At 39.2% G+C, this 25024-nt stretch overlaps 1 protein-coding gene across 2 annotated transcripts in view; it reads left to right on the top strand.

The window, feature by feature from the left end:
• Positions 1–25024, top strand: part of DPY19L1 (dpy-19 like C-mannosyltransferase 1) — a 117647-nt gene that overhangs the window by 24414 nt on the left and 68209 nt on the right. For both annotated transcript variants that reach the window (XM_049893287.1, XM_049893286.1), the window contains exon 7: positions 18884–18941. In XM_049893287.1, the coding sequence (XP_049749244.1) occupies positions 18884–18941 (58 nt within the window). The remainder of the gene's footprint in view (positions 1–18883; positions 18942–25024) is intronic.

The raw sequence follows: 25024 nt of genomic DNA, 5'->3' as shown, positions 1-25024 counted from the left end.
GGGACAGGGTTTGAGCTGAGGTATAACCTAAGGGGATCCTCAGGGTGTGATGCATTAGGGGGTTTCAAAATCAGTTTAGCTGGTTGAGCCCAGCAATTTTTTTTTTAATGAAAAAGAATACAAATCAAAATATGGTAATAGAGTATATCATGCTTAATAAAGGTAGGTGCTATTTAGAGAAACTTCTTTTTGTTATTTGTTTTATGTATGTGTATACACGAGTATGTCCTGAGCTGAAGTGTAAATTCTATTTCTTATTGTGTTTTAATTAAAAAAAAAAATCTATAAACCACTGTTTAGGGTAGCACAAGGGAGTGACTTACCTCAGAGCATTTGGGTCTTTTTCCAAATAGCTGCTTCTAGTTCTCCAAGCTTCAAGGGATGCAGCTTGTCTCAGCTCTGCCCACTTTACTGCTTTGTGCCTTAGCTGGCCCCTTTGGTGTTGCCCAACTCTTGTACCCAGCAGTGGCCTGTCCTCTGGCTCTGCACTCAGAATCTAGACACTCCAGTGTTGTTGTTACTGCTGTTGGGTGCCGTTGAGTTGATTTTTGACTTATAACAACCCCATGTGACAGAGTAAAATTGCCCCGTAGGGTTTTCTAGGCTGTAATCTTTACGGGGGAAACCCTGGTGATGTGGTGGTTAAGTCCCACGCTGCTAACCAAAAGGTCAGCAGTTTGAATCCACCAGGCACTCCTTGGAAAGTCAATGGGGTAGTTCTACTCTGTCCTATAGCATTGCTATGAGTTGGTATCGAGTTGATGGTAATGGGTTTGGTTTTTTTAATCTTTATGGGAGCAGATCACCTGGTCTTTTTCCTGGGGAGCTCTGTGGAGCTCTGGGTGGGTTCCAACCGCCAACCTTTGTTAGTAACCCGAGTGCTTAACTATTATACCACCAGTGCTTTTTCAGAGACTCAAATAGTGGCACACATTTTCATTTCTCCAGATCCCCCTTTTCTGTGTTTGTGGACTTTTTTTTTTTTTTACTCTGAATGATCTCTCTTTATCTAAAGGCATCTTAAACCCAAGGTTCTTTACAGTACCACCCATCCTGAAATGAGTTTCTAGTTCTTGTGTGTAAGGGACCACCTGTATTCTCATGAAGCCTTGACTATTCTATTGTTCCCTAAGGGCGGATGTGTAAATTACACTCTTAATGGTGATCCTGGGTTATATTATGTTGAATAAAGTCTTCTATCATTTTTTTTTCCCATTCCTTTTTTAAATGTTCTTGATATGGAGTATTTTTAGAAGACCCAAATTACTAGTTAATTCTTATGTTTTCTTCCTTGATGGGTAGTTTAGTCACCCTTCTAATTTTATAAGAGTGGGATAAAGCTTTAGACTTCTAAAAATGTGGGTTGAGAATAAAAATGTGGGAGGATATCTAAAATTGTGTTTAGAATCTTTCTATAAATTGTATGTGTTATATATTGAGAAAAGTTGAAATTTGTCTAAGTACAGGCAGGCTGAGTATGCCATTTTTAATCTAGAAGTATATTTTGTTTTTAAATAATAAAAGTTTTTGGAAGCTAGGTAAGCCAGTCCATTCCACCAGAAGGGCAGGTAGAAGGAAAAGAGTAAACAGAAAACAGCTAATTGGTGAAATGAGGCCAGGCCACCAAGCTCTGACTGGTGATGAAGTGAGATGGTTTTTGCAAACACCACCTACCCAAGATGTATTCTGCCATGGATTGAATTGTGTCCCCCAAAATATGTGTCAACTTGGCTAGGCCATGATTTCCGGTATTTATATGGTTGTCCTCCATTTTGTGATCTGATGTAATTACTCTCCATGTTGTGATGTATTGTAAATCCTAACCTCTATATGTTAATGAGGCAGGATCAGTGTGAGTCACAGCCTTACGAGAGACTTCAGTCACACTCTTACTCAAGTCACACTCTTATTCAAGTCACACCCTTACTCACATCACACCCTTGCTTCAGTCGCACCTTTATCTTAGAAGAGATAAAAGGAGAGAGAAGCGAGCAAAAGGGGAGGCATCTACTACTACCAAGAAATAAGAGCCGGGAATGAAGTGCATCGTTTGGACCTGGGGTCCCTGTGCTGAGAACAGGTGAAGATCGATGCCAAGACAAATGGGAGATCTACAGGGAACACCAGGCCCACAGTTATTGAAAGGAAGCAAGAACCTTCTCCCAGAGCTCACAGAAAGCCTTCCTTTAGAGCTGGTGCCCTAAATTTGGACTTCTAGCCTCCTAAACTGTGAGAGAATAAGTTTGTTAAAGCCATCCACTCATGGTATTTCTGTTACAGCAGCACTAGATAACTAAAACCCTTTGCTGTCGTGTCGATCCTGACTCATAGCAAACCCATGGGACAGGGTAGAACTGCCCCATAGGGTTTCCGAGGAGCAGGTGGTGAATTTGAACTTCTGACCTTTTGGTTAGTAGCTGAGCTCTTAACCACTGAGCCACCAGGGCTCCTAGATAACTAAGATAATCTTTTTCGGGAATTCTCAGTATTTTGGTATTTTTGAAAAATACCTGTTGGCAATGTTTTTTGAAGCTGTATTTTTAATTCATAGTTACAGTTATGTATTTCATAAGATTACCTGGTATTTCTGATCCACAGAGTAACAGTTTCTGGAGACCAGTTTCTTAAGACCCAGAAGTTTCTATCCTGTAGGGAAGAGGGAACATAAGAGAGCAGTGAGAAGGCAGTTAGGAATTTCCCTGTAGCATCTTTGGGGGAAATTCAGAAATACTTGGGAAATGAAAGTCTGTTATTGATAAATGCTGAAAGCTTTTTTTGTTGGGCCCCAAGGACAGATATCAAGCAGGTAATACTAAACCTTTCGTTCTGTGCAGTGTAGTTTGATTTCAGTATTAGAGTTTGAGGCTGTCTCTAGTTACGTCATTGTACATCGTTGATTGAATATATTTACCTAGAATTATTTACCCTTAGGCAGTGGTATGATGGTAAATGTTTAACAGTCAGCCTTCTGGAAAAAATATGTGCATAAATAAGTTTATTATACATTTTACTGACATAAAAAAATATGTATACAAATAACAGGGTTTCTAAACAGGATTTTTTTGTGAGTGAGGACATGGTACAACAGAAATACTCTGACTAGCTTAAATAAGAGTATAATACTAGGATCAGGAGACTCGTGGAATCCAAGGACAGGAAACAAAGTATTTGGGCCTCTGGAAATGTAACTGAGAAATTGAAAGACCTTAGTATTGAAGGGGAGTCCCTGGGTGGTGCAAATGGTTAATACACTTGGCTGCTAACCGAAAGGTTGCAGGTTCGAATCCACCTAGAGGTGACCAGGAAAAAAGACCTGGCGATCTACTTCTAAAAAATCAGCCCTTGAAAACCCTGTGGAGCACATTTCTCCAGTAACACACATGCAGTCACCATGAGTCAGAGTTGACTCCATGGCAACTGGGAACTGGTATTATTGAAGGAGGCCTGTTTTCCGTATCTCCTCTTTCACCTTCCCTACCTCCTATTCCATTTGTTTCCCATCTCTGTTACTTCTCTGATAGAGATGTATGTATGTTTTAGAATTAAATGTAGCTTCCCAGTTAGTTTAGTCATTGTGCATAGCCTGGCTTTGGAAATGAAAGAAAATCAGAACCAACCATGTCTTGTGAGGGTAAATATGCTTATTAATACAAAATTATTTTACAACATAATTGGTTGTAAAAGAAGGGATGTCCTTCTGTTTTCTGGAAGTGTTTCTGTTTTCAGGCCTATTCCTCTGTTGGTGTAAACAGGTTTATCCTTGCCGCTGCCGGTTATTCTTTCTGTGTCACTGTTTTTCAGTCTGTCTTCCTTGGATCCTTCCCATCTGCATAAGAATATGTTCATCCCCTTCCTTCCCCTTTCAGATGACAAAAATGAAGCAAAGTGTTTTTAGGTGGGCTACTCTGAATAGGTTTCAGTGGAGCTTCTGGAGTAAAACAGACTAGGAAGACTGGCCTGGCAGTCTCCTTCTGAAAATCAGTCAGTGAAAACGCTATGGATCACAATGGTCAGGTTTGCAGCGTGGGGATGGCCCAGGACTGGGTAGCCTTTTGCTCTGTTGTGCATGGGGTCACCATGAATTGGGGGCCAACTCGATGGCAGCTAACAATAGCAACACAACCACCATCTATCATAAGCTTTACTGGCATTTGTCCATACAGGAGATATCTTTTCAGTAGACTCATTCTGAAGCTTTTCCTCTTGGATTCCAGTCTTTACCTAAGGCAATTTCCATATCCCCCACTTGTTTGTCAGTTTGTTGTACTCTGGGGGCTTGTGTGTTGCTGTCATGCTGGAAGCTATGCCACTGGTATTCAGATACCAGCAGGGTCACCCACGGTGGACAGATTTCAGCTGAGCTTCCAGACTAAGACAGACTAGGAAGAAGGACCTGGTGGTCTACTTCTAAAAAAATTAACCAGTGAAAACCTTATAAATAGCAGTAGAACATTGTCAGATACAGTGCTGGAAGATGAGCCCCACAGGTTGGAAGGCACTCAAAATGGGACTAGGGAAGAGCTGCCTCCTCAAAGTAGAGTTGACCTTAATGACGTGGATGAAGTCAAGCTTTCAGGACCTTCATTTGCTGATGTGGCACAACTCAAAATGAGAAGAAACAGCTGCAAATGTCCATTAATAATCAGAATGTGGAATGTATGAAGTACAAATCTGGGAAGATTGGAAGTCATCAAAAATGAAATGGAATGCATAAACATAGATATCCTAGGCATTAGTGAGCTGCAGTGGACTAGTATTGGTCATTTTGAATCGGACAATCATATGGCCTGCTGTGCCCTGAATGACAACTTGAAGAGGAATGGAGTTGCATTTGTCATCAAAAAACAAAAACAAAAATTCAAGATCTATCCTGAAGTACAATCCTGTCAGTGATAGGATAATATCAATACGCCTACCAGGAAGACCAGTTAACAAGACTATTACTCAGATTTACGCACCAACCACTAAGGCCAATGATGAAGAAATTGAGGATTTTTACCAACGTCTGCCGTCTAAAATTGATCAAACATGCAATCAGGATGCATTGATAATTACTGGTAATTGGAATACAAAAGTTGGATACAAAAAAGAAGGATTGGTAGTTGGAAAATATGGCCTTGGTGAAGAAACAATGCCAGAGATCACATGGCAGAATTTTGCAAGATTAAATCAAAATGATCAAAGGATTATTGCAGGTACCTTTTTACAACAACATGAACAGTGACTATACACCTGGACTTCACCAGATGGAATACAGAGGAATCAAAACGACTATATATGTGGAAAGAGAGGATGGAAAAGTTCAATATCATCAGTCAGGACAAGGCCAGAAGCCAACTGTGGAACAGACCACCAATTGCTCATATTGCAAGTTCAAGATGAAGCTGAAGAAAATTGTCCATGAGAGCCAAAGTACACCCTTGAGTATATCCCACCTGAATTTAGAGACCATCCCAAGAATAGATTTGATGCATTGAACACTAATGACTGAAGACCAGACAAGTTGTGGAATGACATCAAGGACATCATACATGAAGAAAGCAAGAGGCCATTGAAAAGACAGGAAAGAAAGAAAAGACCAAAATGGATGTCAGACGAGACTCTGAAACTTGCTCTTGAACGTCGAGTAGCTAAGGTGAATGGATGAAATGATGAAGTAAAAGAGTTGAACAGGAGATTTCAAAGGGTGACTTGAGAAGACAAAGTGTTATAATGACATGTGCGAAGACCTGGAGATGGAAAACCAAAGAGGAAGAACACCCTTGACATTTCCCAAGCTGAAAGAACTGAAGAAAAAATTCAAGCCTTGAGTTGCAATATTGAAGGATTCTAAGGGGAAAATATTAAACGACACAGGAAACATGAAAAGAAGATGGAAGGAATACGCTGAGTCACTATACCAAAAAGAATGGGTCAATGTTTAACCATTTCAGAAGGTAACATATGATCGGGAACCAGTGTTACTAAAGGGAGAAGTCCAAGCTGCACTGAAGGCACTGGCGAAAAACAAGGCTTCAGGAATTGATGGAAAACCAGTTAAGATGTTTCAACAAATGGATGTAGTGCTGGAAGCGCCCACTCATCTGTGCCAAGAAATTTGGAAGACAGCTACCTGGCCAACTGACTGGAAGAGATACATATTTATGCCTATTCCCAAGAAAGGTGATCCAACTGAATGAGGAAATTATCAAACAATATAAACTGATATCACACATGATTAAAATTTTGCTGAAGATCGTTCAAAAGTGGCTGCAGCAGTATATCGACAGGGAACTGCCAGAAATTCAAGCAGGATTCCGAAGAGGACCTGGAACTAGGGATATTATTGCTGATGTCAGATGGATCCTGGCTGAAAGCAGAGGATACTGGAAAGATCTTTACCTGTCTTTTATTGACTATTCAAAGGCATTCGACTGTGTGGATCGTAGTAAATTATGGATAACATTGGGAAGAATGGGAATTCCAGGACACTTAATTGTGCTCATGAGGAACCTATATACATGGATCAAGAGGCAGTCGTTTGAACAGGACAAGAGGATACTGCATAGCTTAAAGTCAGGAACAGTGTGCATCAGGTTTGTAGCCTTTTACCATACTTAATCTGTGTGCTGAGCAAATAACCTGAGAAGCTGGACTGTATGAAGAAGAATGCAGCAACAGGATTGGAGGAAGACTCATTAACAGCCTGTGTTACGCAGTTGACACAACCTTGCATGCTCAAAGTGAAGAGAACTTGAAGCACTTACTGATAAAGATTACACCTCAACATAAAGAAAACAAAAATCCTCACAACTGGACCAATAAGCAACATCGTGATAAACAAAGAAAAGATTGAAGTTGCCAAGGATTTCATTTTACTTGGATCCACAGTCAACACCCATGGAAGCAGCAGTCAAGAAATCAGAAGACGCGTTGCATTGGGCAACAGACCTCTTTAAATTGTTGAAAAACAAAGATGTCACTTTAAGGACTAAGGTGCACCTGACCCAAGCCATGGTGTTTTCAGTTGCCTCTTATGCATGCAAAAGCTGGACAATGAATAAGGAAGACCGAAGAATAATTGTTGTGTTTAAATTATGGTGTTGACAAAGAATATTGAATATACCAGGGACTTCCAGAACAATGAACAAATCTGTCTTGGAAGAAGTACATCCAGAATGCTCCTTAGAAACAAGGATGGCGAGATTATATCTCAAATACTTTGGTCATGTTATCAGGAGGGATCAGTCCCTGGAGAAGGACATTAATCATGCTTGGTAAAGTGTCGATGAAAAAGAGGAAGACCGTCAACAAGATGGATTGACACAGTGGCTTCAACAATGGGCTCAAGCATAATGATTGTGAGAATGACACAAGATTGGGCAGTGTTTCGTTCTGTCATACGTAGGGTCACTATGAGTCGGAAGTGACTGGACAGCACCTAATGACAACATTTGTATATTGATGACGTACGCTGGAAGCGACTCGACAGCCCCTAATTACAACATTTGTATATTGAAGACATATATAGCCCTGATTATGTGCCAGCTTCAAGTCTAAGGTCATAAACTCATTTAGTTCTCATGATATCCCTATGAGATAGGTAAGCCATTTTATGGATGAGGACTCTGAGGCACAAGGAAGTTAAATAACTTTCCCCAAGTCCCATAGCTAGCAACTGGCAGAGTTGAGATTTGAACCCAGACAAGGGCTCCAGAGTGTGTCTATCTTTATGAAAATATTTTGTATCTTCTTTCCAATGGTAATTAAATTATCTTCAGCTTTAGTTAATTTGTATTTAAAGATGTTGAACAATGGAAAAAAAAAAAAGTTCATTTTATTTCCAAAGAGAGTGACATTTATATTTCATAAAAAGTTTCATCTAAAATATTTCAAAGAATCCTGAATGGAGAGAGACTGAAAGCGTTGCCATTAAGAACAGGAACCAGAAAAGGATGCCCTTTATCACCACTCTTATTGAACATTGTGCTGGAGGTCCTAGCAAGAACTAATAGGATAGATGAAGAAATAAAGGGCATCCAGATTGGCAAAGAAGTAAAGGTGTCTCTGTTTGCAGATGACATAATCCTATACACAGAAAAACCTAAAGAATCCACAAGAAAACTACTGAAACTAATAGAAGAGTTTAGCCGAGTATCAGGATACAAGATAAGCATACATAAATCAGTTGGATTCCTCTACACCAACAAAGAGAACATCAAAGAGGAAATCACCAAATCAATACCATTTACAATAGCCCATAAGAAGATAAAATACTTAGGAGTAAATCTAACCAGGCATGAAAAAGACCTATACAAAGACAGTTATAAGACAGTACTGCAAGAAACCAAAAGATACCTACATAAGTGGAAAAACACACATTGCTTATAGATAGGAAGACTCAACATTGTAAAACTGTCTGTTCTACCCAAAGCCATCTATAGATACAATGCAATCCCGATCCAAACACCAGTGACATTTTTTTAATGAGATAGAGAAACAAATCACCAACTTCGTATGGAAGGGAAAGAGGCCCCAGGTAAGTAGAGCATTACTGAAAAAGAAGAACAGAGTGGGAGGCCTCACTCCACCTGATTTTAGAACATATTATACCGCTGTAGTAGTCAAAACAGCCTGGTACTGGTACAACAACAGATACATAGACCAATGGAATGGAATTGAGAATCCAGATATAAATCCATCCACATATGAGCAGGTGATGTTTGACAAAGGCCCAAAGTCTGTTAAATGGGGAAAAGACAGTCTCTTTAACAAATGGTGCTGGCATAACTGGATATCCATCTGCCAAAAAAATGAACCAGGACCCATGTCTCACACCATGCACAAAAACCAACTCAAAGTGGATCAAAGACCTAAATACAAAATCTAAAACAATAAAGATTATGAAAGAAAAAATAGGGACAGTGCTAGGATCTCTAATACATGGCATAAACAGTATACAAACATTACTAACAATGTACAAGCACCAAAAAAGAAATTAGATAACTAGGAGCTTCTAAAAGTCAAACACCTATGGTCGTCCAAAGGCTTCACCAAAAGAATAAGAAGATTACCTACAGATTGGGAAAAAGTTTTTAGCTATGACATTTCAGTTCAGCGTCTGATCTCTAAAATCTAGATGATACTGCAAAAACTCAACAACAAAAGGGCAAATAACCCAATTAAAAAATGGGCAAAGGATATGAACAGACATTTTACCAAAGAAGACATTCAGGTAGCTAACAGATACATGAGGAAGTGCTCACGTTCAGTAGCTGTTAGAGAAATGAAATCAAAACTGCAATGAGATTCCATGTCATTCCAACAAGGCCGACATTATTCCAAAAAACACAAACTAGTAAATGTTGGAGAGGTTATGGAGAAACTGGAACACTTATACACTGCTGGTGGAAATGTAAAATGGTGTAGCCACTTTGGAAATCAATTTGGCGCTTCCTTAAAAAGCTAGAAATACAACTACCATACGACCCAGCAGTTCCACTCCTTGGAATATACCCTAAGGAAACAAGAGCCTTCACATGAACAGATATATAGCACACCCATGTTCATTGCAACACTGTTTACAAAAGCAAAAAGATGGAAGCAACCAAGGTGCCCATCAATGGATGAATTGATAAATGAATTATGGTATATTTATACAGTGGAATACTACGCAATGATTAAGAATGATGAATCTGTGAAATGTTTCATAACATGGAGGAATCTGGAAGGCATTATGCTACATGAAATTAGTTGCAAAAGGACAAATATTGTATGAGACCACTATTATAAGAATTCTAGATAAAGTTTAAGCACAGAAGAAAATATTCTTTGATGGTTATGAGGACGGGGAGGGAGAGAGAGGGATATTTACTAACTAGATAGTAGACAAAAATTTTTTTAGGTGAAGGGAAGGGCAACACGTAACACAGGAATAGTACAACTGGACTAAACCAAAAGCCAAGAAGTTTCCTGAATACAACCAAACACTTCAAAGGCCACAGTAGCAGGGCCAGGGGTCTGGGGACCATGGTTTCAGGGGACTTCTAGGTCAATTGACATAACAAAATATATTAAGAAAACATTCTGCATTCCACTTTGGTGAGAGGCATCTGGGGTCTTAACGCTAGCAAGTGGCCATCTAAGATGCACGAATTGGTCTCAACCCACCTGGAGCAAAGGAGACTGAAGAACATCAAAGATACAAGGTAAATATGAGCCCAAGAGACAGAAAGGGCCACATAAACCAGAGTCTCCATCAGCCGGAGACCAGAGGGACTAGATGGTGCTCAGCTACCACTGATCACTGTCCTGACAGGGAACACAACAGAAAATATCTGATGGAGCTGGAGAACAGTGGGATGCAGATCTTAAATTCTTCTGAAAAGACCGGGCTTAATGGTCTGACTGAGACCAGAGGGACCCTGAAGGTCGTGGTCCCCAGACCCTTTGATAACACAAGATTGGAACCATTCCTGAAGCCAACTCTACAGACAGGGACTGGCCTGGACTATAAGATAGACAATGATGCTGGTAAGGAGTGAACTTCGTGGCTCAAGTAGATACATGAGACTATGTGGGCGACTCCTGTCTGGTGGGGAGATGAGAGAGAAGAGGGGAACAGGAGCTGGTTGAGAGGACTTGGGGAATGGAGAGGAGGAATGTGCTGTCATTAAGGGCAGAGCAGCTGGGAGCGCACGGTGGGGTGTGTATGGCTTTTTGTATGAGAGACTGACTTGATTTGTAAACTTTTACCTAAAACACGATAAATAAATTTAAAAAATGAAAATAAAATATTTCCAAGGGAAATGGCATTTAGAAGGAGCAAGATTTTCTATATTCTTTTCTAGAGTAGTTCATTTTATAAATGTTCTAAGGTTCCAGAATTTTGTTTTTCTTACGCCGTTGTGTTGTGTGCCGTCAAGTTGATTCCGACTCATAGTGACCTTATAGAACAGCGTAGGACTACCCCGGATGGTTTCCTAGGCTGAAATTCTTATGGGAGCAGATTGCCAGGTCTTTTCTCCCATGGAGGGGCTGAAATGCATTATTTTATTTTTGCTATATAGAAGTTTATTCTTTCTAACATTACTATTTATCAGAATCCTGGTTTTCCCCATTTTTACTTCTCATGCATATGGTTTTGTAGTCATCAGTTAATTTTTCTTAGTCATTTTGTTGACGTGGGGTAACGTAATGTGTGTGGCATTTCTGTTTCCATGACGGTCTATTCCAGTGATTGGACATCTCCCTCGTGCATTAGGCCCCATACAGAATTGTGCCTAGAACGCCATAATTTTAAATGGTTTGATGGTTTGTAATTTCAGTCAGTTTTTCTAGAATTTTCTCTTACAGTGGTTTTTAAGCCAAATTTATACAATTTTATTTTACTTTTGGTAAATAAGAACATCTATTGTAATGTTTACTGGAATATTTTTATGATCTTTTTTCCCCCCAGAGCTCGTTGTCCCACAAATATCAAGCAGATTCCCAAATAAGTTTATTGAACAACTTTTTCCTAGTAATGTGCTCTTGAACTGGGTGTGTTCTAAATTATATTGTTTTTTAAATTAATTTTCATTATTTTTGTGTATGGTCAAAGTCAAATATTGCCAAAATTCATGTATTTTGGCAATATTTGACCTTTTTGTGGTAAGAGAGCAGCATCCCCTTGCACTGGCTTATTTCCACTTCCTCACCACATTCAAGAGGAAACCACTTTCAAACTTTTTGAAACCTCAGCAATTCTAGCATGTAAACAAGCAGTAAGTATTACTTTATTACAACTATGTAAATATTACTCCCCGCTGAGTCAAGTAGTATAAGTAACTGTTTGATAACTTTTAATTTTTCCTGTGATTAATAATTGTCTAATATTTTCTTTTCCTTAATTTCTGTATACCGATTATTAAGTTCCAACCCTCCTAATAATTCTGAGTTGGATGTGTTCTTCTGCCTCTTGCTTTGTCTCTGTTACCTCCAGGTCCCCCTATTTTTCTGTTTGGATTTATATTAATTTTCTGTTTTTCACATTGAAAGCTTTCTCAAAACCTGGTGATCCTTAGCTGAACATTTGTATTTAAGAATGAGGTGACTTAGTGAAGCTGGATACAAAGTTGTAAGGTAGATGAGATTTACTGACTAGTGGGTTTTATTATGGAATGATCAGATTGTAAGCAAGCTTTTTGAGGGGAGATCCAGGCTTCTACCATCTTGTAGCTCTATCATTTAGCAGTCTCAGCAGCCAGAAGACAACCAGCAGGAAGGCAAGAGAGAGTTGAGAAGGCACATCCTATTCTTAACCACCTCAGTGCAGAGTGACACCCAGGACCAATGACAATTCCACCATGACCCCACCCCCCACTCATGTGACAACTTACATACTTGAGGGCTGAGTGCACACTCACTGAGTCAAGGTCTAGTATTCCCTGCCCCTCCCTCTTCTTCATCCTCTCTATTGCCCTGAGGTAGCTTTTCAATGTCCGTTCTTCTCCCAAGTACAGAACGCTTTAATGATCTTCTCTGTATCCAAAGTCTGTTGTTCAGTAACCTTGTGGCCATTCTGATCTGTCTCTGATCTTTCCCTTCTCTTTTAAATCTTCAGCCTTCCTCTCTGTCTCTAGGCAGTTCTTTGTTGCTTCTCAGCTTTTGTGAGAAAAACCTGGCCATCATTTTATGGACATGGCTAATCAGTCTGAAGATGCCTCCCCTTCCGTGTAATGAACCCACCATTCAGACAGAACAGTATATTCGTCTCCTGGTTTCTGTTCTCTTTTGTCTTCTTTTGTCACTGGAGGATCAGAGTGGCTTCTTTGATACCAGAGAGAATTTTTTTTTAAGCTATTTTATTTCTAGATATGTTCCAGAAACCCTGAAGACCTAGAAGATTGTATGTCAAAGCCTCCTTTTTTTTTTTTAATGTCCTGCCTCTCCATGAAGCTAATATTCATAGTTAATACAACCAATTTTCCTCTCTTGTGATCCAGCCCATGTTACTTATGAAGTGGCTTAGAGTATTCTTAGGCTCTGGTGGCAGAATAGAATAGCTTTTTATACTAATTCTTTACTCCTGTACACCCCCCCGCCCCCACGTTAAGGAAAGATGGATTTCTTATGCTGGTTTTGTTTCCATTGTTCTACCTGATAGTTTCTTGCTCCTTATTTTTTTTTTTAAAAGTCAAGCATTTGTTGTTTATACAAGATGAATTTTTGGCTAAAAGTGTGGTTTAAATAGGCTGTGGGTTATACCAGCTCTAAACTTTTCCAGCTACGTGTTTTTTTTGAATGTTCTGTTAACGTAACCTACCAGCACATCTTTAATCAAGCCCATTCGGTCTAACAGTTGTATACGAATATTTTACAGTAAGTGTTTTTCTTCAGTACAAATGAACCAGTGAAAGTTATTGGTTGAATATATTGGCATTGTCTCTCCAAAAACTGCCCATTTTCATGTCTTCAGTCTTAGTGAATGACACTTCCATCCACCTTATTTGTTGCTTAGGAGATGTAAATAACTTTCCCCTTTCTTTACCTCCGAAATCTACTGGGTCACAAAATCCTATTGATTTTCTTTCTTCACAGGATCTCTGGCATCCTTCCACTTCTCTCTTTGTACTTGCCATCGGCTGAGTGCATCTCATAATACCGCCTATGAGATTGCCACAGCTCTGCCACCAGTCGTATCCCGACAAGGCTCTTTTGCACAGTTGGTGTGCCCTTTCACTTTGAGGAACTGTGAAGAGGATGGTGCAGCTGGAGCACTGAGCTTGGGGTTGGCATAAGAGTAGTGAAAGAGAAGCCTGGAGGTATACACAGGAGCACTTAGACGTGTTTAGGTGTTTGAATTTGATCCTAAGAACAATGGGATGCCAGGGAAGGATTTTATGTGTAGGCTGGTTAACATGATTGGATTTGGGAGTGGGGAGGCCATTTAGGAGGCTGATACAGTTGTCCAGGTAGAGGAGGATGGTGGTCTGTGCTGGTATAGAGGGAGTAGGGATGCAGAGAGGTGGGCAGATCCCAGCATTTTTAGGAGGCAGAATTCCAAGGCTTTGTGATTGATGGTTTTTTTTTTTTTTTTTTATGGCAGCACTGGTTTGTATGTTGGTGTAATTTTCTCCAGTGGTGCTCAGCAGTCAAGAGGCTTGAAGTGCCTGTGAGGAAGGGGAGCAAGTGTAAATTAGGAGGCATGGGCTGGAGTGCTGAAAGATGACAGCTGCGGGGAGGGAAAGTGAGAGAAATGGGCCTCGAGGAGCAAGGTTTAATGAAGGGTCCAGTACAGAGGGCAGGAAGCGGGTTACCATGGATGAAGCTTTCCAAGGGCACAGTGGAAAGGCAGAGCCTAGTGGTCGCTGGTTCAGAGCAAAAGTGCCACTGAGCACATGGAACCAAAGACATGTGGAGCCCACATCTTGGCCAGCTACCAAGGGTGACAAAAATACAAGATATGGTGTGTTTGACTGCAAGGTTCCAAATAAATGAATGCCTGTACAATTTTGATTCATTTGCTCCTCAGACATCTTCTGGCTCTCTGCCATGGTCAGACATAGTATCAGGCACCATGGCAGCTTCAAAGTGAATCGGAAAGTTCACAATCTTGTGACTATGCTGTTTCTTGGCCCTGGCAGACAAAGAGTTAAATTAAAGGCATTAATTAGTTGCTTGTCAAGTCCTGGAGAGGACCAAACTGAAAACTTTTACACCCGTCTTGATTTTCTCATTCGCTATCTTTCCATCGCACACCAGTGAATCCCCACCCATATGGACAGGGGAAGGTTCTCCATGGAACCAGGCCTGCTTGCTGTTTCTCTGTCTGGCTGGCAGGGGACTGAAGCATTAAATTTCAAACTTGGAAATTCTCTTATTTCAATTATTTCCAAATCATTCTCTCATTTCCATTTCTTAAGCATTTATACAATAATAAGAAAACTCAAACAATATATTTCAAGAATGGTAAATATTGTTAAAAAACCCAAACCAAACCCAACCCACTGCCATCGAGTCGATTCTGACTCATAGTGACCCTATAGGACAGAGTAGAACTGCCCCATAGAGTTTTCCAAGGAGCACCTGGTGGATTTGAACCACCGACCTTTTGGTTAGTAGCCGTAGCACTTAACCTCTATGCCACCAGGGTTTCCAGATATTGTTAAAAGGAAAGTTATTTAGTATAATTTTGAATGAACTATGATTGCTTCCCCCCTTTTAATGTTAAACTTTGCATGTATCATCATTCTTTTATAAATAGATGTAAAAAGCTCAATGATTAATGAAGATTGCCAAAATACGATGGTTGGGTCTGTATAACTTAAGGGATGTAGAAGAGAGTTATAGAATTATTAAACTTCAAAACTGGAAAGAATTTTTAAGATCTTTTAAATTCTTCCTCTTGTGTTTTATATCTAAGGAAATGGAGGCTCAAAAGGTGGGTGAGATGTGTGAGTAAATGTGGTAAATGATTAGCAAGCTGAGAACGTTGTAAAATTTGCAGAAGAGGAGTGTTCATGTTTTCTGACAGTTGGTAGTTATATTGCAGAAGAGACTTTATTTTTAAACCACTAGGGAATGCTGAGACATCAACTGATCAACTGGAATGGGGAAAAAAAAAGAAAACAATCTTAAGTATTCTGATGACTGCAGCTTTTCTCTTTAGAAATGACCTGTATCCTAGTCTCTAATGATGGGGGGAGATAGATGTTAGGGACATTCTTTCTGATTCATTGAAAGTCACATCATTTCACAGTGAATGTAACTCAGAGTATTGCCAGTAGATAAGCAAATTTTATTTATTTTATAGAAAGTTTAAACCGTTGAACAGTCTTTGTTAAGAATGAAAAAAATCTTGTCTCTCTCAATAATTGTATGATCCCTTGCGATGGAACCTGTGGTGTGCCTGTTTGCGTATGTTTTGAAGGAAGATGTCATGGCCCTGAGGAGGGACCCGTGTCCACATTCAAACTTCTGTCAGATTACCGGCATGAATCAGCCCCAGCCCCTCCACCTCACGGGCTTCCACTACCTTCTATCTCCTTTATCTGTCCCTCTTATTTCTGTGATCCATCACTACAACCAATTTCTGGCCAGTATCCTCAGTCTCTTTGACTCATTATACTTCATTTGTGCCAGTCCTGGTTTTTAACAAGTGGAGAAAAACCACACAGTTGTACAGGTCCAAAAACCAATTGCTGTGGAGTTAATTCCAACTCATGGTGGCCGCATGTGTGTTAGAGTAGAACTATGTTCCACAGGGTTTTCAGTGGCTTATTTTGGGAAGTAGATCAGGCCTTTCTTCCAAAGTACCTCTGGCTAGACTCGAACCTCCAACCTTTTGGTTAGCAGTTGAGCACATTAACCACCCAAGGATTCCTATCCTACAGTTAAAAACCAAAAACCAAACCCACTGCCACTGAGTCAATTCCAACTTATAGTGACTCTATAGGACAGGGTATAATTGGCTTGTAGGTTTTCGTAAGCTGTAATCTTTATGGAAGCAGACTGCCACATATTTCTCCTGTAGAGAGGCTGGTAGGTTTGAACTTCTGACCTTTCAGTTAACAGCTGAGCACTTAACCAACGAGCCACTAGGTCTCCTTTCCTACAGTTAGCACTGCTATAAATTTGTGGTCACCAACGTCAATTGATTTCTTAAAGACAGCTCAGTAACCCTCTGTTTTCCCCTAGTAAGTTACCTCTTTCTTAAAATAAAAGTGGTATTTCAGACATCCCCCTATTTGCACACCTTTTACGTGCCACCTCTCCTATCTAGCATCAAGTGACTGTGCCTCCTACTTTGCAGAGAAAACACAAACTCCATAAACTACTTGCACTAAACATGCAAACTTCATCTTGCTGTTTTGCTAGAGCTAACTGACCACCTTTGCTGGAGATCCCAACCCTTCCTGTTTCCTTGGGTCGGGGAGCAGGGAGGGGTATGCTCATCCCATAGATTATTCCCGCTGTCTCCTGTATCTCCGTGTTTTTCCTCATTCTTATATCCCCCAGAGTAAGTATAATGGCCAATAATATCTACACCATCTGGTTCTTTGTTACCTCTCTGACCTCTGTGTGTTATACAAATATTTGTTTGATGGATAGCAGAGGGAAGCTATTTGGGTAAAATAAAGAGAAAGCAACATGGGCTAAAGAGTAAGAAAGCTTCAAGAGTAAAGATGAAAGAAATGATGGACAAACTTAAAAACAGTCTTACTTTCCCTGTCCAGACCCTTCTGGCCAGGCTTTGGGGTTAGTAGGGCACAGGCTTCACTCCTGTCAAAGCAGATGAAGGTTCAGTAGTTGTTGTTGCTGTTGAGTTGGTTCTTACTCATGACGATTCCATGTGTTACAGAGTAGAACTGCTCCGTAGGGTTTGCTTGACTGTAATCTCAACAGAAGCAGATTATCTGACCTTTCCTTCCGTGGTACCATTGGGTGGATTTGAACCACCAACCTTCAGGTTAGCAGTCGAGTGCAAACCATTTACACCACGTGGGGACCTTCTCAGGAGCCCTAGTAGTGCAGTGGCTAATGCGCTCAGCTGCTAACCGAAAGGTCAGTGGTTTTAACCCACCAGCCTCTCTGTGGGAGAAAAATGTGTGGCAGTCTGCTTCTATGGGGGCAGTTCTGGTCTGTCCTGTAGGGTCACTGTGAGCCAGAATTGACTCGATGGCAATGAGTTTGGGTTTAGGAACCTTTTCAAATTGTGAGTCACAGTATACCATTGTGATTTCCCAGCTAGAGTTATAAGCTTCAGTGCCATGCTTTGATATTTGTGTTCTATTTTATCGTTTTTTGAAAAAGAATAAAAGAAAGCAACCTACAAAGCTTAGGTTGGAGATGGGCTAGGGAAATATTGAATTAAATCTTTAATGTGCTGATGTTCTTTGTGAAATTCCAAATTGTTATGGATTGAATTGTGTTCCCCCAAAATGTGTCAGTTTGATTAGGCCATGATTTCCAGTATTGTGTAATTGTCCACCATTTTGTCATCTGATGTGATTCTCCTATGTGTTGTAAATCCTACCTCTATGATATTAATGAGGCAGGATTAATGAGGCAAGATTAGAGACAGTTATTTTAATGAGGCGTGACTCAATCTATAATAATTAGGTTGTGTCTTAGGCCAGTCCTTTTTGGGATGTAAAAGAGAGAAGTGAGCAAAGAGACAGGAGAACTTCATACCGCCAAGAAACTAGTGCCAGGAGCAGAGTGCATCCTTTGGACCCGGGGTTGCTGAACTGAGAAGCTTCTAGTCCAGGGAAAGATTGATGACACGGGCCTTCCCCCGAAGCCAACAAGGAAAGATAAACTTGCCATGGAGCTGGAGCCCTGAATTTGAACTTCTAGCCTCCTAGAATGTGAGAGAGTAAATTTGTGTTTGTTAAAGCCATCCACTTGTGGTATTTCTGTTATAGCAGCACTAGATGACTAAGACATAAGTGCAGGTGATAGTATAGCGTTGGATTCCAGCTTGATGACCATAGAACTCTTTTCTGCATTTCCTCCCCACCTTTTTGGTGAATATGTAACATTGTGTCCCAAGGAAAATAGTTTGAGAAATTCTGAAGGACACACACAAAAAGTGTGGTACTTAAAAAAAAAAAGAAAGATAAATGTGAAACACTGCATGACGCACAGTAAAACAATGGTTAAGGATTTTTTAGTGCGTGTTAGTTTGTGTGCTTCTCTCAGCCTGCACATTTTGAAGATGGAAAATGGTTTTTAAAAAACGAAACTTACTTTGACTAAGATATTTTGAGGAAAATAAACTTTTGTTAGCAAGCATGGTAGAGTTCTAGTACGACTAAAATCTTTGTAGTACTGGAAGGTTGTCATGTTATTTCAAGGTTTTATTAGCACTGACCTGAATTACTGTTACTGAATTACGTTTTCTTACCTTTTCTCCCAGTGGCAGCCGGTTAGGAGGCCTGGTTACAGTGTTATGCTTCTTTTTCAATCATGGAGAGGTAGGTACTCAAACAGTATTTTCAAAATATTTGGGGCATTTTGCTTCTAGAAATACAGGTTTCTTATATAGATAGTCAAAAAATAGCTTCAAAATTTTTAAGAGATTATATGTGGAGAAATACAGATTTCTTCTTTAATTTAAGTTCTTTAATCTGTTTTAAGTGTTTGATCTTATTTGATTCAAGTTTGAAACACTAACATTTATTTTAAGGTAAATATTCATGACCATTTAATCTTTTACATGATGTAATCTTAGTGATTTGAAGAAATAATGGATCTGTGCCAATTCTTTATGTAACTTTAAAACTGTAACAGCTAACATTTTAGGTATAGTAGAAATAAGCAAGCCGTAAACATAGTTAACTTCTTGTGTGGGAAGAACATTTTGTTATAGGAGCTACTAAGTTTGTTTCTATTTTAATGTATTTATAGTAAATCTTGATATACTTTTAAATATCCTTTCTAGAATATATTGTTACGTCTACACATTTTCAAGTATTCAAAGGGCCTTCTAAAAAGAACAGCATTGTAAAGAGCAGAGACTCTGGCGCCAGTGATAAAAAAAAAAAAAATCCAGTTTTCATTGAGTCGATTCTAATTCATGGTGACCTCATCTGTTAACAGAGTAGAACTGCTCCATTGGGTAAGATTCTTGGCAGTAATCTTAGTGGAAGCACATAGCTAGACCTCTTCTTCCATGATATTGCTGGGTGAATTTGAACTGCCAACCTTAGGTTAGTAGACTAGCACAAACATTTGTGCCACCCAGGGTGTCAGTCTAGCTTGGTTCAAACCCTGGCTCTGCCGCTTAGTGCCTGTGCGACCTGGGCAAGTCATTTAATCCCTCTAGCTTCAGTTTCACCTTGTAAATGGTCATGATGTTGTTACTCATTTCAGGATTATTGCAGAGATTAAATGAGTTCACATGTGCAAAAATGGCGGGAAACTGTTTGGCACTAGCAGCTGCTGTGTAAGTGTTAGCTTGTATTATTATTACTAATTAGTTCAGATTAAAATCTTAAAGGAGTCAATGAATTCCTTCCACTAAATTAATCATAGTTGTAAACGAACTTCTGGTAATATGTCTCTGTCCAGATTTCTTCATGGTAAGTTTTGTATGAAGGGGAAAACAAAGAAAAAAAATGACAGATTGCTTCGTGTGAAGTAACTGAATCCTTTTATGCATTTATACATTAAGCGTCTGCAATGTTTGAATATGCACATGTTACAAAACTCTTAAGAACAAAACCAAAAAAAAAAAAACCCAAACCCATTGCTGTCGAGTCAGTTCCAACTCATAGTGACCCTACAGGACAGAGCAGAACTGCTCCCATAGAGTTTCCAAGGAACGTCTGGTGGGTTTGAACTGCTGACCTTTTGGTGAGCAGCTGTAGCTTTTAACAACTGTACCACCAGGGTTTCCCTCTTAAGAGCAGTCATATCAAAACTTCACTGGAAAGCCAATGTTGAACTTTTTTTTTTTTAATCAGTGGTTTGGTAATGGATATTGAGCTAGTATGTACTTAGTATTTAGAAACACGGAAATGTAAAGCTAGAGTGGCCTTATAGATTAGAGCACATGACACATGGTTGCAGCAAGACATCAGTTAATTGGTGTAGTTGGATTTCTGAGCAGAAAGAAAAAAAGAATTATTTGGCTTTTCGTGACTGTGGATGCTGCGCATTGTCATAGCGTAGACTATAAAACATTTTAAAGCACAGATTTTGAGAGAATGACCTAAGAAATGGGAAATAGCTGCTTAACGATGGAAGAAAGGCACCCTGAATGTTAACCATGAGGTGCTGGAGGAAAAGGGAGCGTTGAAAAATATGAAGGCAAATTACAGTACAAAGACCATTGTCTGTTAAACAGAAAGGTTTTTTGTGGCACCCTCAGTGTTACTGTTCTTGTTAGGTGCCCTGGAGCTATTTTGACTCATAGCGACCCTGTGTGACAGAGTAGAACTGCCCCATAGGCTTATAGGCTGTAATTTTTAAGGTTAAAGACTGGTTAAGTAGCTGAGCGCGTAATCACTGTGCCACCAGGGCTGCCTTCTGTGTGTACCCCAAACCAAAGCCTTTGCAGTCGATTCTGACTATAATGACCCTATAGGACAGAGTATAACTGCTCCACAGGGTTTCCAAGGATGTAATCTTTATGGAAGCAGATTGTTATATCTTTTTCCCGTGGAGCAGCTGGTGAGTTCAAACTGCTGACCTTTCAGTTAGCAGTTGAGTGCTTAACCTCTGCGGCACCAGGGCTCCAACCTGAAAAATCAGCTAGTCAGAATTCTGTTGTTAAAGATTAAAAAGACTTTGTAGGGCATCATACTATGCTACATGAGTATCAAAATTAAAAGAAAATGATAAGATCAGGAATTAATCCCTAGTGATACCTTTCAGTTGCTTCCACCACCAAACCACTGCCGTGGAGTCGTCAGTTGCTTGGTGTATTTAAATATGCTTAGGCATCATCATCTTAAGAAAAGGTAAACTAAATGTGATTCGAATTAGAATTGCAGTTGTACTGGAATAGAGTTAAGTAGGTAATTATACTTACGTTATTAAGTGCAGCTTTAGGGGAAGGAACCGATTCTGCAGTCCTTGTAGGTCATTGTAAAGTTTAATTAGAGCAGAAGGAAGGTCAATAGACGATTATAAGAAGAGTGACATGATTAAATTTTGTACATTAATTTAGAAAATAATACGTGCAAGGTATATTCTTTATATTGAATGGCATGGCTGTTGATTTTTGAACTTACATTAAACTTATATAACTCTGAAGCCCCTGAGAAACTCATAGGTTGGCACTGTTTTGAGTACCCGAAAAGAATGTGCCAATCTTAGGTAGGAATGAATCTGCTGATGTAGATTTGAAAATTAGCCTACCAGGTAGTAGAAAACTAGCCTACAATGTCCTTCATGGACTTGACCCCTACTGGATCTTCAGTGGTGTCAGACACCACTCTCCATACTGTTTTCTTTGCTCCAGCCTACTGGCCTTCCTTCATCCAGTTCCTAGAAAGCACCATTCCTTTACTTTCTTCAGGGTCTTTGTGTATGCTGTTTCCTATTCTTTGCATATTTTGACCACCATTTCCTAACCTGTGCCTGATTAATTCCTGGTCACCCTTAAAAACTGGAAAATTTGATTTGTTTTTCACTGGTGCTCTCCCTTTCTTCCTGCATATCTGAGTCTCCATCTGTATAATTTCTCTTCAGTCTTAAAAACTTTATTTAGCTTTGTAATGAAGATCTGCTGACAACAAATTATCTTTTGTCTGTCTGAAATTGCTGTTACTTTGCCTTCATTTCTTGAAGTGTATTTTTGTTGGATAAGAATTACAGGTTGATAGTTTTGTCTTTCAGCATTTTGAAGATGTCATTCTGTTGTCTTCTGGCTTCCGTTGTTTGATGATGTCTGCCATCATTGTTATTGCTGTTTCCCTGAATGTAACATGTCTTTTCTCTGATGTTTTAAGATTTTCTTTCTATATTTGATTTTTATTGGTTTAGCTATGATGTACCTACATGTGGTTTTCTTTGTATTATCCTGTTTGGGTTTGCTGAGCATCTTTGTTCCATAGATTCCATAGGTTGATTTTTTTTTTAATCATTTTGGGAAAATTTTTAGCTAATATCACTTCAAATATTTTATCTTTCCCATTCTCTGTCATCTCTCATTTGGAGATTCTAATTACATGTATGTTTGATTTTTTGATGTTATCCCACAGGTCTTTGATGCTCTGTTCCTTTTTAATTTTTTCTTCAAAAAATTTTTTTTCTTTCTGTGCCTTGATTTGGTATTTTCTCTTTTTGTGTTCACTGATGTACTCAGTCTACTATTAAGCTGACCTAGTAAATTTTTTATTTCACATGTTTTTCAATCCTGTAATTTTTTTTCTAGAGCTTTATTTCTCCATAGAAATTTTATCCATTCTGAGCATATTTGTCTGTAAGTTCTTTAGCTTAATTATTATAATTATCTTAAAGTCCTTACCTGCTAGTTCTAACATCTAAGTTACCCTCAAATCTAATTCTATTGATTATTTTTTTCTTTTGATTGTTTTTGTTGTTGGGTGCTTTTGAGTCAATTTCGACTCATGGTGACTCCATGTGACAGAGTAGAACTGCTCCACAGAGTTTTCTTGGCTGTAATCTTTATGGAAGCAGATTGCCAGGTCTTTCTCCCACAGTCTGAGTGGGTTTGAACTGCTGACTTTTGGTTGGTAGCTGAGTGCGTAACTCTTACACCACCCCTACAGATCCATTTTGTTTTGATTGGAGCATGTTTTCCTGCTACTTGAACGTCTCATAGCTTTTTATTTTATGCAAGACATTTTGTATAAAAGAATGATAAAGACTGAACTAGATTATCATTTTTTTGTTTGATTTTTTTTTTCCTCCCCATAGAAGGGACATCCTTAGGTGAAGGACAGCATTCACATTCCATCGTGAATCCAGTTAAGCTGGGCAGGGCTGCAGTTTTAATTTGTCTAGTTTACCTCTGGTTCTAAATGAATTAAGGAGATCTATGACCTTTTGGCCCAATCTCCAACTTCGCGGTTGCTTAGCTCTGGAGGTGATCTCTTTGATTTTAGCAGTATTTGAGCCCAGAGGGGGTTAGTTTGCAGCTTTTTAGTTTTGGTCCATTTCTGCATTTGTTCCTGCGAGGCCCTGGACTCTAAGCACTGAGTGAGATTATGCTATCTATCTACCTCTGTCTGCTTTCAGCTCTCCTTCACTGCTCCTCACTCTGCCAGATTCACTCCTGTGTGGTTATATGTGTGTGTTTGGGGGAGTTGTGTCTGGGAGAGCTGTCAGGTAAAATGGTTTATTTTTATGTTTCTGGCTTTTCTAGATTCCCATTTATGTTGCTAGAAATCTGTGTTTTCTACTGGTCTCAACAGAGACCCTCTGCCCATGGCAGGCCTGTTGCTAAGTTAGGCAATTAATCTTAGGCATGAAGGGGGAGCCAACAGATCTCTATCTTCATTTGGGCTGTATCTAGTTGCACTGTAAATCTTATACTAAAAAGGCAGTGTAAGAAAAGTACATGTTTGTATACATTTTTCCTTCAGAATTTTATTTTGAAAATTTAAAAAATCTATAGGATAGTTCTGAATAGGATAGTTCTAGATCCACCTTAATTCACCAGTTTTAATTTTTTGCCACATTTGTTTTCTTTTTCTCATACACACACTCACATTTTTCTGAACCATTTGAAAGCAAGTTGCAGACATGATGGCATCTCACGCTTAAACGCTTCAGCGTATATTGCCTAAAAACAAGGGCGTTCTCCTCCGTGATCACAAGAATGTTACCGCACTCAAGAAATTTAACAGTGATAATTGATATAGCAATATCTGAATACAGTCCATATTCACATTTTCAGTGTTGATCTGATACCATCATTTATACTTTTGTTTTGGATCCGGAATCCAATTAGATTACACCTTACCCTTCATCTCTCTTTAGTCTCCTTTAATCTTGAATAGCTCCTGTGTGTGTGTGTATATATATATATATATATTTTTTTTTTTTTTCATGATGTTGACATTTTCGGAGAGTCAGGGCTACTATTTTGTAGACATCTGTACAATCTGGATTTCCCTGATAGTTTCCTTGCTAGTAGATTCAAATGATACATTTCTGTGAAAAGTACTTCAGAGATGATGTTGTGTCCTTTTCTTTGCATTACATCAGAGCCATGTAAGGCCAGTTTGTCCCTTTACGGAATTTACTGAGTTTGATCATGTGGTTGAGGTGGTATCTGTCAGATTTCTCTATTTTAAAGATACTCTTTTTCTCTATTATAAACATACTCCTTTCTCTTTTCCCTTAGTATAAAGATACACCCCCCTCATTTTCTCCTATTATCGCTGTATATGCATAGATAATTTTTTTGATTTGGTGCTTTATAATCTGTTGCCATCATTATTCTTCTGGATGTTCAAATTGTTGCAAATTTGACCAGTGGAACCTCTTTTAAAAAACTATGTATAATAATATACATTACATTTATATATCTTAAATGTACAACTCATTACATTTTTACATATGTATATAACCATGTAACTAT

This window comes from Elephas maximus, chromosome 8 (assembly GCF_024166365.1).
Source record: "Elephas maximus indicus isolate mEleMax1 chromosome 8, mEleMax1 primary haplotype, whole genome shotgun sequence".
Classification (NCBI taxonomy): Eukaryota; Metazoa; Chordata; class Mammalia; order Proboscidea; family Elephantidae; genus Elephas; species Elephas maximus.
Note: the sequence above shows the minus strand (reverse complement) of the source record. Positions and strands in the feature narration are given on the sequence as shown.